Source organism: Oncorhynchus kisutch, linkage group LG24, assembly GCF_002021735.2.
Source record: "Oncorhynchus kisutch isolate 150728-3 linkage group LG24, Okis_V2, whole genome shotgun sequence".
Taxonomy (NCBI): Eukaryota; Metazoa; Chordata; class Actinopteri; order Salmoniformes; family Salmonidae; genus Oncorhynchus; species Oncorhynchus kisutch.
Window position 1 is genome coordinate 28,894,013 of NC_034197.2, and position 15,971 is coordinate 28,909,983.

The 15,971-nt window shown below is 41.0% G+C and overlaps 1 protein-coding gene across 3 annotated transcripts in view; it reads left to right on the forward strand.

Moving 5' to 3' along the window:
- Positions 1 to 15,971, forward strand: part of LOC109869521 (solute carrier family 12 member 5) — a 115,629-nt gene that overhangs the window by 95,860 nt on the left and 3,798 nt on the right. Inside the window, exons 23-26 of one of the 3 annotated variants that reach the window (XM_020459714.2) lie at positions 731 to 924; positions 1,526 to 1,540; positions 1,638 to 1,771; positions 1,965 to 8,569. In XM_020459714.2, coding sequence (XP_020315303.1) covers positions 731 to 924; positions 1,526 to 1,540; positions 1,638 to 1,771; positions 1,965 to 2,056 — 435 coding nt within the window. In that variant the 3' untranslated portion in view covers positions 2,057 to 8,569. Of the gene's footprint in view, positions 1 to 730; positions 925 to 1,525; positions 1,541 to 1,637; positions 1,772 to 1,964; positions 8,570 to 15,971 lie in introns of those variants that run through there. The other 2 variants (XM_020459715.2, XM_031803432.1) reach the window with 2 other exon arrangements.

Genomic DNA, 15,971 nt, shown 5'->3' on the forward strand with positions numbered 1-15,971 from the left:
CCTACTGCCTTACCTCATCCTCTGTCAACTCTAGTCCTACTGCCTTACCGCATCCTCTGTCAACTCTAGTCCTACTGCCTTACCGCATCCTCTGTCAACTCTAGTCCTACTGCCTTACCTCATCCTCTGTCAACTCTAGTCCTACTGCCTTACCGCATCCTCTGTCAACTCTAGGCCTACTGCCTTACCTCATCCTCTGTAAACTCTAGTCCTACTGCCTTACCTCATCCTCTGTCAACTCTAGTCCTACTGCCTTACCTCATCCTCTGTAAACTCTAGGCCTACTGCCTTACCTCATCCTCTGTCAACTCTAGTCCTACTGCCTTACCTCATCCTCTGTAAACTCTAGGCCTACTGCCTTACCTCATCCTCTGTCAACTCTAGGCCTACTGCCTTACCTCATCCTCTCTCAACTCTAGGCCTACTGCCTTACCTCATCCTCTGTCAACTCTAGGCCTACTGCCTTACCTCATCCTCTGTCAAAATGCCAATTCTCTCACTTTGACATTGTTCTCTGGCGTGTAGCATTTTAAGGGGACCTTTTCCTCTACAGCAGAAAGAAGGGATATGACAGAACAGCATCTTACCTAGTTTCTTTGTTACTGTGCCCCAATTGTGCTTTCAACTCACCGCCCAGTGGTGGTCTGGTGTTTTTATTGCGTCACCCCAACTGACAGATCTCTTTCTTTCCTTCACCCTGTCACGTTGTTGTGTGGTGTCCCTCTCTTAGTCTGTGGCTGTCTCCCGCCCTAAACAGGTGCAGCTGATCCACAATAAGAATCCCACGTCCCCCACCACGCCCGCAGGGAGCGCTGCCACCCCCGGGTCGGAGGTGCAGATGACCTGGACAGACAAGGCTGAGACCCAGGCTGCAGCAGGCCACCCAGAGCAGGGCGGGGTCAAAGACATCTTCAACATGAAGCCGTGAGTCTGCTGTCACTTTCACTTTCAATCACGTGTCCGAAGGCTTGTGTGGACTACTCTCTTAGGGAAAAAAGGTGCTATCTAGAACCTTTAAAGGTTCTTCGGCTGTCCCCATAGGAGAGCCCTTTGAATAACCACTTTTGGTTTCAGATAGAACCCTTTTGGTTCCATGTAGAACCATCTCTTTCAACAGAGGGTTGTACATGGAACCCAAAAGTGTTCTACCTGGAACCAAAAAGGGTTCTATCTGGAACCAACGAGGGTTCTCCTTTGGGGACAGCCGAAGAATGCTTTTGGAACCCTTTTTTCTGGGAGTGTATTCCTAAACCGTGTTAAATGTGGAAGACACATTTCAGTTGAATGCATTCAGTTGTACAGCTGACTAGGTATCCCCCTTTCCCTTTAAAGTAAATAGAAAATAAGGTCAAAGTATTTATAGGTTGTTACTGTTGGGGGGTGGCAGTTGTTTATAAGCTAGTTTCAGAAGTATACCACAAAGGTTTGAAAGGCTTTGAGTGTCATCCACACAACACAACTTCTCAATGTAAGTTCAGTGTTGTAAAGATCTCTGCATTGTCATTCTCTTCTTAACATGCTGCAGGGAGTGGGAGAGCCTGTAAGTATTATATTAGCATGATGTTTAAATGTTTTCCAGGCATGTTGTGAAATAGCAGTAATGATGCAACATGCATTCTGTAACCTACTCCCGTCAGGAACCAGTCCAACGTGAGGCGCATGCACACAGCGCTGAGGCTCAATGAGGTCATCATGAAGAAGTCCAAGGAGGCCAAGCTAGTGCTGCTCAACATGCCTGGACCACCCAAGAACCGCATGGGAGAGGAAAACTGTATCCTATCATATCTTTGTCATAGATATGTTATATTATAGACTTCTGTATTTTATAATACTATAACAATACATAGCTTCTACTGTCATAAATGTAAGTGAAACCAAGGGGCTCAACAGGATAGCTAACATGAATAGGCTACAAAAGCCAGATGTGAAAATTTGCTTATTTCTTAACTCTAATCCTTTCTCAGATATGGAGTTCCTGGAAGTCCTCACCGAGGGTCTCAACCGGGTCCTCCTAGTACGTGGTGGTGGACGCGAGGTCATCACCATCTACTCCTGAGAGACCTCAAATCAAATCCACACCCCTTCACCTTGCATCTTAATAGATTATGGCCCCTGCTTCCACTCCCCCTGCATCTTTACTTCAGTCACATCCCTCACATCCCACCAACACCCCTCCCTACACACACACATACCCACATACACATAAACCCGTCCCAAAACATATAAGCTCACTTTGTACTACGTAGTTAGTACCCCCCCCCCCCCCCTCAAAGGCACCAGCTCAATTCTCCTTTACTCTCAATCACCTCTACCAGCATAATGTCTGCTCATCTCATCATCTAGAAAGCTGTGGTATCAAACCTGTTTAGGTTCTTCAATGGATATCAGATCACTAGATGTCAAATGGCACATGAGTTTCTTCTTATACAGAGGAGTGGACATATTCAAAAAACAAATTATTCCCCAAACTAGAGGTCAGATGTTTTTGTTGTGTTTGTCCTTGTGTTTTATTTGATCTGTCTGTCAATCTTGTTGCTTTTCTTCTTATTTTTGTAGGGATGTGGGTTACTTGCAAGAGAAGGATGGATATATTCTCATTGCTGGTCTATTTCATGTTCATGTTTTTAAATGTATGCATTCATTTATTTAGAGAATACAGTTATGTTTTTTTGTTGTGCATTTGGTTGTTTTATGTTATGTACGATATGATGTGTTGAAATCATTGAGGGAAGAGGGTGGGTCGAGAATTCATCAGTCATCAGCAACATGTCTTCCTATGGGTTGTCACCTTGAGGACACCTGAGCAGCAGTGAAGTATATTACAGTCGGAAGGAAGGAGAGAGGAATAGCGTTCATACCAGTCATTTCACAGGCGGAAATGAAATGTACTTAATGAATTGAATACATTTAATTTGTCATTGAATTGACTCAGTTATGATGGTGTTGATCACAACCCTGGCTTTTTATACTGTGATACTGTGAAGAAAACAGTACAATGAGATATTTGAAGTTGCTAAGAGACACATCATGACCTCAACCTTTGACCCCCCCCCCCCCCCCCAAAAAAGCTGATTACTGTAAATAGTGTCCTTTGTCCAATCATTTCATATATATATTAATACTAGCTATACCTAGAGAGTGCTGACAAGACTTTTAGGTGGCATAAACTATTGTTATACCAGTGATAGGACTGTAAGAAGAAACCGTGAAAAATGTATTGATATAACGTAGATAATAATTGCAAGAAACTACTGTGTTATAATCTAAAACAAAATTATATTTGTTTAATACTATCATACCAAATGGCAAACGTTTCAATATTTTACCATGTAGTAGTTTACATTAGAACATGTGAATTGCTAATTTAGAGACACTCAGAAAACTATGTTTGTGATATATTTTTAGTAAATACATCTGTTTTTCTTCATCATGATTTGGTTTACACTAATTCCAGTCTAGAAATGTGAATTCTATAATTCTTGCCAAATACAAACATACAAATTGTGCCATATGAAAATAAATAACTTTTTGATACAAACCTCTTTGTAGTACCAAGGCAAAACTGTGTATTGAATTGACTATGTGTAAGGTGGAATTTAGCAGTGAAATTACAACTGGTTTGAATGGATAGTTTTGAACCCAGCATTACTGCGAATCTTCACAACTTTGTACTAGAATGGGAAGAAACATAATTTATTTTCAATGTGGCACAGCTATTTATTTGCTAAATATAATATTACTGTCAATTCCTAAGTTCTGCATATTTACAAGGTCATGTCTAAAGCATCAACCCTGAATTAATACATGAATCATATTAATTATTTTTGTAAACAAATATTATATGGAAATAGATACATATGTGTACATACAGACCTCATATTTGCAAGTATTTCACACATTAGTTTCTGTGCAGTGGAGGGCACTGTTTACCATGTGGTAGAAACATATTATATGAAGTCTTATCTATATAAATAACTCTATTCTTTTTTGTATTATATTGTTTTCAAAAGAAAATGATTGAATTGTATTTATTGAATAGTTTATGTAAAAAGTGGATATTTTGTGTGTGATGTGCACTGTATTTATGTGAAGGATATCGTTTATCTAACATATTATGACATTATAGAGGTTCTAACATTTCAAAAGCTGCTATACTGATCCATGTGTAAATATTGAACCAAAAACATATGGGGGAGTAGAAAGGGCATACAGGGTTGGGGTGACTTGAATAGCAAGGCAGCTAGTCAGTGGTTTTCAACACTGTCCTTGAGGTTCAACAGTCAGCTACGTTTTGCTCCAACAAATCACATAGTCAATGGAGTTGTTAACTGACTATTGATGTTGACATGACGCTGTTTTTGTGAGAAAAAAAGATATATACAAAAGGATTCACAGCTGACATTAGTCAACCAACATCTCTACTGAGCATTATTTAGTTGGAGCAAATGCAGCCTACTTGAGGACCAACATTGACGAATATTACTCAATATTAAGTTTAGATTGAAGACCTGAAACAATCATTTGAACTAGATATCTAAGGGCAGTTCTGAGGGCAGATCAAAAATATATCGAGTTTATTTGAGATATAAAATATTCAGGTGTTTCCCAAATAGATTTTAAAATATGCTGAAGTCAATGAGGGGACTGACCTTTTTAGGTGTTTGACTGGTCCCTTGGATCCCAGTAAGACACGCCAGTAAGTTTTGTTGACAGCTCTTAGCTGGGGAAGAGGTGATTAGGTCTGGGGTCTTTTCTAGAAGTTAGTGGGAAATAGTTATCCTCACTCAGCACACTTACTAAGTGTCACACAAATACTACCTGCAATCAAAATAATATAATCTTGGAAATATTTAGCTATACAGTATATATAACTATTTAAATACAATCTCAAATACTATAATGTATATACAGTAACTCAAAATATTAATATGATATGACTTGTCTGAAAGACGACGGTTGAAAATAATGTGTTATATCCCTGTTTGCATGGTGTTTGTAACAGTAGTTTCATATGGTCTTACGTTTTATTCTCGCTGAAATCTTATTTGAATTGAGTAATGCATAAAGTGATTTGTCCAAAGTGTATCTTTTGAACTCAAAATAGGTCATTGTTTAGTCTCGGAAAACCCAGACACAGCTGGAACATTGTTTACATTGTGGGAGGCAACCCGCCTGGCTAGGGAGACTAGTAATTGATTCAATATGTTTTGCCTCAGTCATCAATTAACTACAGAAAACTTTAAAAGATATGGTGATTTGGAATAGGAATTTTTGTGTCAACTGGGTATCTATGCATTTCAAATCTACTGTAAAACTAAAACATAAGGCATTTCTTGAACATATATTTTGTCAGAATACGTGCAAAGTTCAGCTGTGTCCATCGCCATATCAACAGTTTGACATGGGTGAAAAATGTTATCTGGGCTTGGGAGTACACTGCTGAGCCTATTGTTGTTGCATGAAGCTGAAGTTTCAAATGCTGCAATCTTCGGAATCAAGTAGATTCATAGCTTTTTTGTGTGTGGAGTTATTGGGTACATGAGATGACGAGTGTTGGAGCCATCGAAGTATAGAACTAGAATATCTATGTTTTGAAAATGGCTGTGTGTTGGCACATGGATGTCCGTTGTGCAGATCATCTGTATGTTTGGCTACAGTATGGTTCTTAGATATGTGGTTTCTATAGACACATAAAATCCTCCCTTATAACCAACCAACCTACTGATTCACCAGCAGTGTGACTGTGGTAGTTATTAATATTACAACAAAACCAGGGCTTCCACCTTTGGCAGAGGTCAGAGAGACCTTTACAGTATGGTATTATATTCACATGTTTGATGACTCCATCTCTAGAAGGGGGAAGGATGTCAGTGACAGAATTGTTGCAGTAGAACTACCATCCTTCAGGTGTTTCCCAAGTATCATGTCCCAAATATCAGGGCTGTCAGAGTTAACTTGAGTTAACTTTTTGTAATTTTAGTGTACTAATTAATTGCATTGTCTGGAAATGTTCATAATACCTAATATATAGCTAAAAACAACAATGTGATGTCAAAACAAGTTGACATTGACGATAAAGAAAATGTGCTTTAACAATGTACCTAATTTTGCTTAACATTAGTTTGGACAAAATCAAGGTGTCAATATTATTGTAATGCTTTTTCTGTACAAAAGAAATCTTAAATTACTGCTCAATTTGAGTTAATTCTGAATTTGCGATTAATCACAGCAAATCCTGCAATTTAATTCGATGAAATGTTCTTAATTGTTTGACAGCCCTAGAAATATTCACTGAGTGTACAAAACATTAGAAACACCTTCGTATTATTGAGTTGCACCCCCTTTTGCCCTCAGAAAAGCCTACATTCTTCGAGGCATGGACTACAAGGTGTTGAAGCATTCTACAGGGATGCTGAACCAAGTTGAGTCCAATGCTTCCCACAGTTGTGTCAAGTTGGTTGGATGTCCTTGGGTGGTGAACCATTCTTGATACACATGGAAAACTGTTGAGCGTGAAAAAGCCAGCGTTGCAGTTCTTGACACACTGAAACCTGTGCCCCTGGCACCTAGTATACCCTGTTCAAAGTCACCTAAATATTTTGTCTTGCCCATTCATCCTCTGAATGGCACACATACTCAATCCATGTCTCAAGGCTTAAAAATCTTTCTTTAACCTGTCTCCTCCCCTTCATCTACACTGATTGAAGTATATTTAACAAGTGACATCAATAAGAGATCAAATCTTTCACCTGGCCAGTCTGTCATGGAAAGAGCAATGTTTTGTACACTCAGTGTACATTAGAAACCTTCTCTTGAGTAAAACAAGATGTTAGATAATCTAAATCTTTTAACAAACAGGGTGTGATAAGGGCTCTCAAATCCATGTATCCTTACCCTGTTACATTGGACCTTTACTTGCGCAGACTACATTGAAGTTATGAAAGTGTTCATCTGGAATGCACTTCTGTTTACAACCCTGTAAAAGAACCTGAATAAACCCCAATTTGTTTAGACCATTGATTTATTAATTTAGAATCCAACATGTTATATTGCTGAGAGGCTATTTGTGTCAGTCCAAAGCAGGGACAGGCTTTTCACTGTGATAGTTCTAGCGCAAATGTGCACAATTGTGAATAATTGTGATTGGTTTAATGCATGGACGTAATGTATACTGCAGTGTGTTTCTGCAATTTAATATTCAGCATTTTTATATTTATTTTTATTTATTTATTTTACAATTTAGGTAAAGCATTTGTGGCCACAAAAAGTACATCACAGTGGTAATATAACTGCAATGGTCTTACTGTGCACATTTGCTCAATAATTCTTGATACATGTTGATTTAGATTGAAAATGAATCATTATGTCCTTATTTAACTGAAACACTGAGTTTGCCCCCAATACAATTATGTCAGCGGCTTCCAGTGTAATCAAAAGTCACAGGGGAAATACAACTCTAATCAATTATAACCCCTGTGAAGGGCTATTCAGTCCAAGGAAATCTAGACACATAATTCTATTCGTAGAACCTTCCTCTACATCTGTGTCTCAAATGACACCCTTTATTTGCAATGTTGGGCACTTTTGGACTTGATCAAAATCTGTGCACTATATGGTGAATTTGAAGAAGAAAAAAAATGCCATTTTATGTACAAGCTCCAACTGCTGCATTGCACTTCCACCCATATTCTTCTAAAATAACAATTGTTTTTCATACAGACCTATTCTTGATTAAGCAAGGAACTGTTTTGCTGATTTAACTGAGGACAATGCAAAGTGTGAGGGGGATTTTGTAGCTTTTACTGAGAATGGACTACTGTGTGTTCTCTGGTTTCCTAAGACTTTAGAACCTAGTATATGCATGTAGATGTGCCGTTTTCATGACAGTAAAGTAAACCTCAACACATTGTATTAATGTTGAATAAGCCTCTTTTTTTAGAAGGTTGAATTGTTGTGCAACCCTCATGATTCCTTCATCTCAAGAAGTGTGAGCACTTAACGCAAGCAGGAGAAAAAAAACAAAAGCTAGTGTTTCTAAATCTTCACGTATGATACTGTATTTATACTGGGTCCATAAGAGCATTGTAATGCATTTTTAAATGTAGACCTTTATGTAGATCTATGAATAGCTATCTTGATTAGTAATTGTTTTGTGTTCACAATTTTATGTTCCCTCTCCTAGGAACAAGAGTGATGATGTAGAAAAAAATGTAGTGGCGTGTTCAGTTATGTCAGTGTCTGCAGAGTGTGTGTGTATGCATGTGTTTGTTTGAGAGAGGACATTGTATTTAACGAAAAGATGAAGAATAAAGATGGGACATCTGTAAATAAAACAGTAATTATCAAAGTAGCGCTTAGATGTTTAATTTGTGTGTCAATGCAAGTTTAATATTTTACAGATATAGAACTATGTATTCTCTATTGTGTTCAATAATGATATATAAACAGTTGTTTTACTGTGTTGTTTTACCATGTCAAAGGCGTATACATCAATGGCTAATGGTTTCCTCAAACCATTTTATAGATTTGTCTGCACAAAATGCAATAAACTGAAGTCATTTTATTACAACTTTGCTTGCAGGCGTATTTTTTGTTTATAGCCAAACTATTGAGGGTCTTACTAAACAGTTCAAAGCATATTAAATGCTTAAAAACACTCATGAACTTCTTTGGTCCAGTGACATTTTCTAGACAGGGAAATATTTTGGAAGTGAAACAATACTTTTATATGTGAGGGGGGCAGGAGACCATTCCAGTCAGCTTGAGTCGTCACTACAGACCCAGGTTCGATTCCAGGCTGTGTTGCAGCCCGCTGCGACCGGGAGACACATGAGGCAATGCATAATTGGCCCAGCATCGCCCGGGTTAGGGGAGGGTTTGGTTGGCCGGGATGACCTTGTCCCATTGTGTTCTAGCGACTCCTGTAGCGGGCCGGGCGCATGCACGCTAACACGGTCACCAGTTGTACGGTGTTTCCTCCGACACATTGGTGCGGCTGGCTTCCAGGTTAAGCGAGCAGTGTGTCAAGAAGCAGTGTGGCTTGGTAAGGTCATGTTTCGGAGGACGCATGGCTCTCGACCTTCGCCTCTCCAGAGTCCGTACGGGAGTTGCAGGGATGGGACAAAACTGCAACTACCAATTGGAAATCATGAAAAAGGGGGTAAAAAGCCATTTTTAAAAATATATGATAATAATACATTGTTAGAGGTAAAAATATGTATATAATACATTATAGATTAAATGTTTACCATAGAGCTGTTTGAAAAAATTGTGAAATACCATATGCAGGTTAGGCAGACACACCACAATGCACTATTTAAACTGACTGTTATGACAAGTGTTCTTATCTCACCAAGCAAAGCTCAAAAGATTGTAGGCATATTTTTCTTATGGACAAAGTGCACCAGAAGACCTTGTTTTTCATGTGACACTTGCGTCATCATATAGTATCATACGTCTTACTCAGTCATACAATAGCCACAGTATGAGTCATAATACCCATAAAACCTAGCGATCAAACAGGGAAATGGTTCCAATCATTTTCCCACCATTCATTTTTCACATAGGGGATTTTAAAAGCACGTGTAGACTTACCCTGGCGGGACGTTTTGATAACCGTGTAAATCTCTTGGACAAGGTGAATATTATCAATACAGTCGGCTGTATTTACCCCCCCTAAATTAAATACTAATTAGCTTTTAATGTGGCGATCATAAAGAACTACAAATGCCATGATGATCTGGATGAGACTGCCAAATCGAGGCAAAGGTAAAAAAAAATCTGGATTGATTATCTAATGTTATCTAAATGTAGTAATGTAGCAATATTTATTTAAATGTAAAATTCTGTGAACTGTCTTATACAAGTTTAAAATTGACACAATACCTGTCAGCAAAGGTGTCTGCTAGAGACGACGTGCAGGAGCTTGCAGGGATTTGTAACGGTTGTCGTTGGTGGAAGAAGGAGAGGACCAATGTGCAGCGTGGTACGTGTTCATGATCTTTTAATTACACTGAACACTAGAACAAAAAACAACAAAACAAAACAGTTCTGTCTGGTACAGAGACAGAAAACAACTACCCAAAACTCAAGGGTGAAAACAGGCTGCCTAAGTATGGTTCTCAATCAGAGATAACGATTGACAGCTGCCTCTGATTGGGAACCATACCAGGCCAAACACATAGAAATACAAACATAGAACAGAACATAGAATGCCCACCCCAACTCAAGCCCTGACCAACCTAAAAACAGAGACATAAAAAAAGGAACTAAAGTCAGGACGTGACAGTACCCCCCCAAAGGTGCGGACTCCAGCCACAAAACCTAAACCATAGGGGAGGGCCTGGGTGGGCATCTGTCCGCGGTGGCGGCTCTGGCGCGGGACGTGGACCCCACTCCACCTTAGTCTGGGCCCACTTCGGTGGCGCCTTTGGAGCGGCGACCATCGCCGCTGACCCCAGACTGGGGACCCTTTCAGCGGGCCCCGAATAGACGGGCGGCTCTGGCAGCGCCGGGCTGGAGGGAGGCTCTAGCAGCGCCGGGCTGGAGGGAGGCTCTGGCAGCGCCGGGCTGGAGGGCTGCTCTGGCAGCACCGGGCTGGAGGGAGGCTCTAGCAGTGCCGGGCTGGAGGGAGGCTCTGGCAACGCCGGGCTGGAGGGAGGCTCTGGCAGCGCCGGGCTGGAGGGACACACAGGAGACTTGGTTCTTAGAACAGGCAGAGTACTCACCAGGCTGGAGAAATCTACTGGAGGCCTGGTCCTTGGAAGAGGCACAGGATAGACCGGTCCATGGAGGCGCACTGGAGGTCTCAAACTAAGGGCCTGAACAACCCGTCCTGGCTGGATGTTGATTTTAGCCCAGCACTTGCGGGGTGTAGGCACAGGACGCACTGGGCTGTGCAGACACACGGGAGACACCGTGCGTAGGGCTGGTGCCATATAACACGGACCAAGGAGAACCACTGGAGACCAGATGCGCTGTGCCGGCTTCATCCCTCCTGGCTCGATGCCCACTCTAGCCCGGCCGATACGAGGAGCTGCGATGTAGCGCACCGGGCTATGTATGCGCACTGGGGACACTGTGCGCTTCACCGCGTAACACGGTGCCTGCCCGGTCACTCTCTCTCCACGGTAAACACGGCAAGTTGGCTCAGGTCTCCTACCTGACTTTGCCAATCTCCCCGTGTGCCCCCATCCAATACATTTTTGGTGCTGCCTCTTGGGCTTCCTTGCCAGCCGTGTTCCCTCGTACCGCTGGTTCACCTCTCCTGCTGCCTCCGCTCTCCTGGCTGCCTCCACCTGTTCCCATGGGAGGCGATCCCTTCCAGCCAGGATCTCCTCCCATGTGTAGAATCCCTTCCCGTCCAGAATGTCCTCCCATGTCCATTCCTCCTTACCACGCGGCTTGGTCCTTTTGTGGTGGGTAGTTCTGTAATGGTTGTCGTTGGTGGAAGAAGGAGAGGACCAAGGTGCAGCGTGGTACATGTTCATGATCTTTTAATTACACTGAACACTAGAACAAAACGGAACAAACGAAACAGTTCTGTCTGGTACAGAGACAGAAAACAACTACCCAAAACTCAAGGGTGAAAACAGGCTGCCTAAGTATGGTTCTCAATCAGAGACAACGATTGACAGCTGCCTCTGATTGGAAACCATACCAGGCCAAACACATAGAAATACAAACATAGAACAAAACATAGAATGCCCACCCCAACTCACACCCTGACCAACCTAAAATAGAGACAGAAAAAAGGAACTAAGGTCAGGACGTGACACTACTTTTATGCCAATTATAATTTTTCGAATCTGAGAGGAAATAGAGCCGACTATATTGATAAAAGTCACATTTTCGGAGAGATATTTACATGGTTATCAAAACGTCATGCTAGTGTAGTCCTACACGAAACACAGCCCTTATTTTAAGTGTTTCTAAAAAATGTATGGTGAAAAAAAGAATTGGAACAGTTCCCCGTTTGATCAATAGGTTTTATGGGTATTATGATACGTCCACTGTGGGGCTCTATAGCATACACATTGGATGACAATTTATCATATATCTTGGAGGATGTATAGTATTATACATCTTTCTCTGAGAACAGGTTGCTTGTTGCGCTGTAACAACAAAGGAGAATTACGGGGAGAATTAACATTGGCGGTTAGGGAAACTAACGACAAAGGTTAGGATAATTTTACGTAACTGGTTAGGAAAAAATAAAAATTGTGTGAATTTACAAAGCAGGTTAGATGTATTGGGTTAAGTTTAGAATAAAAGTTAGCAAAAATTCTACAGTTATGCCGACATGACTCAAACACACAACCTTTGGATTGCTAGACAGTCACGGATTACACCCATCCATCCTCCTAGACCAACCTCCCTACTTTCATTGCTGTCTAAATCTTGGAGGTGCTCAGAAATACATAAATGTTTCGTATGGCTCTGAAGCCAGGCTGTTATATATGGAATTATTTTGAAGTCTGGCAAAAAAAAATGATGCACTTTATTTTATATTGATTTTTTACATGTATCAATACGTTTTAATAGCTTTGAATGTTTAAGTTATTTTCAAATGTTAATAGTATATTTGACAAATCCTTCGTTTTTTTTGTGCAACTCATAAAATAAATTAACTTAGTTCGTACTACATTAATTTCATCTTGCTTTTCAATTTAATGCATGGAAAAGATTGTGTAAGAACATTCAGGTAACCTTAGCGGAATTATCTAATTATCAAGGTCAATGTTTTTATATCAAAAGTAACTAAATTACTTTTACTCCAAGTACTTAGACTGCTCGAGTGGCGCAGACACTACATCTCAGTGCTAGAGGCATTGCTACAGACACCTTGGTTCAAATCCAGGCTGTATCACAACCAGCTGTGATTGGGAGTCCCATAGGGCGGGGCAAAATTGGCCCAGTGTTCTCCGGTTTTGGCCGGTGTAGGCTGTCATTGTAAATAAGAATTTGTTCTTAACTGACTTGCCTGGTTGAATAAAGGAAAAATACACACATATTACTCAAGTGAAAGAAAATGTAATTATAGTAACTAAAGAAAAGGACTAGGGTGGACAGTATCTTAAGCTAGGTTAAGGAGTGATATTGCCACTAGGTTGCATCTGTAAGAACGGTTTCCAGTTCAGAGTAGTTATTAACTAGAAAAGGACACAGGAGCACATTGAGGGGTAGGATGGAGATATGGTATTGCTTGTAATACCATACTTGTAATGATGAAAGACCTCAACGGCAATGTCCAAGCTAAAATGGGTTACATCGGTAAATCCTCGATCTATCGCTATGACAACAGGCACATCTTTTTTTCCAAAGTACCCGAAATACAACTTGCGTCCACTTACATCAGTGCATTCATAACAACTTAACCATTATAAATAAGCCTCATGTAGCAAACTGACGTTGCTTCCAGAGTCCGTTTGGAACTCACATCGCTTCCAGAGGTTTTGAACTCGGTAGTGAGTGTTGCAACCAAGGAAAGATGATTTTTACACGCTTCAGCGCTCAGCGGTCCCATTCTGTGAGCTTGTGTGGCCTACCACTTCATGGCTGAGCTGTTGTTGCTCCTAGATGTTTCCATTTCACAATAACAGCACATTCAATTGACTGGGGCAGTTCTAGCAGGGTGGAAATTTGATGAACTGACTTGATGGTAAGTGGCATCCTATAACGGTGCCACGTTGAAAGTCCCTGAGCTCTTCAGTAAGGCCATTCTACTGCTAATGTGTGTCTATGGAGATTGCATGACTGTGTGCTAAATTGTATAAGCTTGTCAGCAACAGGTGTGGCTGACATAGCCAAATCCACTAATGTTAAGGGTTGTCCACATACTTTTGTATATATAGTGTATTTCAATACTCTTTCCACCCATGTAATGTACACAGAACAAAACGCAATACGTAAAGATTTGGTCCAATGTTTCATGAGCTGAAATTAAAGATCCCAGAAATGTTCCATACACACAAAAAGCAGATTTTTCTCAAATGTTGTGCACAAATTCTGTTTACATCCCTATTAGTGAGTATTTCTCCTTTGCCAAGATTATCCATCCACCTGACAGGTGTGGCATATCAAGAAGCTGATTAAACAGCATGATCATTACACAGATGCACATTGTTCTGGGGGCAATATAAGGCCACTCTAAAATGTGCTGTTTTTTCACACAACACAATGCCACAGATGTCTCAAAGTGTGCAATTGGCATGCTGACTGCAGGATTGTCCAACAGAGCTGTTGCCATAGAATTGAATGTTCATTTCTCTACCATAACTCACGTAGTTTTAGAGAATTTGGTAGTAAGTGCAAGCGGCCTCACAACCGCAGACCACGTGTAACCATACCAGCCCAGGACCTCCACATCAGGCTTCTTCACCTGCGGGATCGTCTGAGACCAGCCACCCAAACAGCTGATGAAACTCTAGGTTTGCACAACAAAAGAATTTCTGCACAAACTGTTAGAAACCATCTCAGGGAAGCTCATCTGTGTGCTCTTTGTCCTCACCAGGGTCTTGAACTGACTGCAGTTTGGCGGTGCACCTTGTTGGGGACAATAAAAGGCCAATAAAATGTGCAATTTTGTCACAACACAATGCCACAGATGTCTCAAGTTTTGAGGGGGCATGCTATTGGCATGCTGACTGCAGGAAGGACCACCACAGCTGTTGCCAGATAATTGAATGTTAATTTCTCTACCATAAGCTGCTTCCAACATTGTTTTAGAGAATTTGGCAGTATGTCCAACCGGCCTCAACCGCAGACCGCATGTATGGCATCGTGTGGACAAGCGATTTGATGACGTCAATGTTGTGAACAGAGTGCCCCATGGTGTCGGTGGGGTTATGGTATGGGCAGGCATAAGCTACAAACACAACTGAATTTTATCAATGACAATTTGAATTTACAGAGATACCGTGAAGAGATCCTGAGGCCCATTGTCGTACCATTCATCCGCCACCATCATCTCATGTTTCTTCATGATCATGTACGGTGCCATGTCGCAAGGATCTGTGCACAATTCCTGGAAGGTGAAAATGTCCCAGTTCTTCCATGGCCTGCATACTCACCACACGTGTCACCCATTGAGCATGTTTGGGATGCTCTGGTTCGACGTGTACGACAGTGTGTTCCATTTCACGCCAATATCCATCAACTTCACACAGGCATTGAAGAGGAGTGGGACGAAATTCCACAGGCCACAATCAACTGCTTGAGCAACTCTATGCAAAGGAGATGTGTCGCGCTGCATGAGGCAAAATAAAAACAAGTTTCTGTGCTGGTGGAGGGAAAGCATTACAACTACCTAAAACTCAGGGTATCAGCTAGGGTATCAGCTATCGCATCATCTGTCACATCATCCTTCTCGTAACGAAACAGCTGCTTCCCTCCCAAACACAATCACAGTTCTCAATGAATCAATCAATTAGCAGGGACTCAATTAGGAGCGCATTGGCTGAAGCATGCACAGTACTCAAGGGTTTTCATCACACCTGTGACACACTCATTTACAATGATCATCCTGAAGTCAGGTGTATACCATCTGTGCTCATTATATAATTTTATTGAAGGTTGCGCTGTGTTGTAAAATTGCGAAGCAGATTCTGACTGGGAGTAGTGTTGGGGAATAGTACCACAACATGTAATTCAACGAGTAATTCAACTACATTTTGCAGTAGCTTGTTGGCAGTTTAACTACATTCAAATGTTGATAGTGTTTTCAGTAGTTAATGACCGCTGGGCTAGCCGACACGTTCACATTCTGTCTGTCACATAGATCTCGCTACACTGTTAATACTGTTTTGAAAAAACTGTTAAAAGTGATGTTCCTACGGTCATGTTTCTTAACTTTGTATTATATGACATTTTAGATTTAGTTATAGTTTTTCACAAGGTAGTTTTGATATAGTGAACTGCTTTTTCAGAGTAACTTTAATTAAACAAACTATAGTTATCTTCAGGGTAGCATT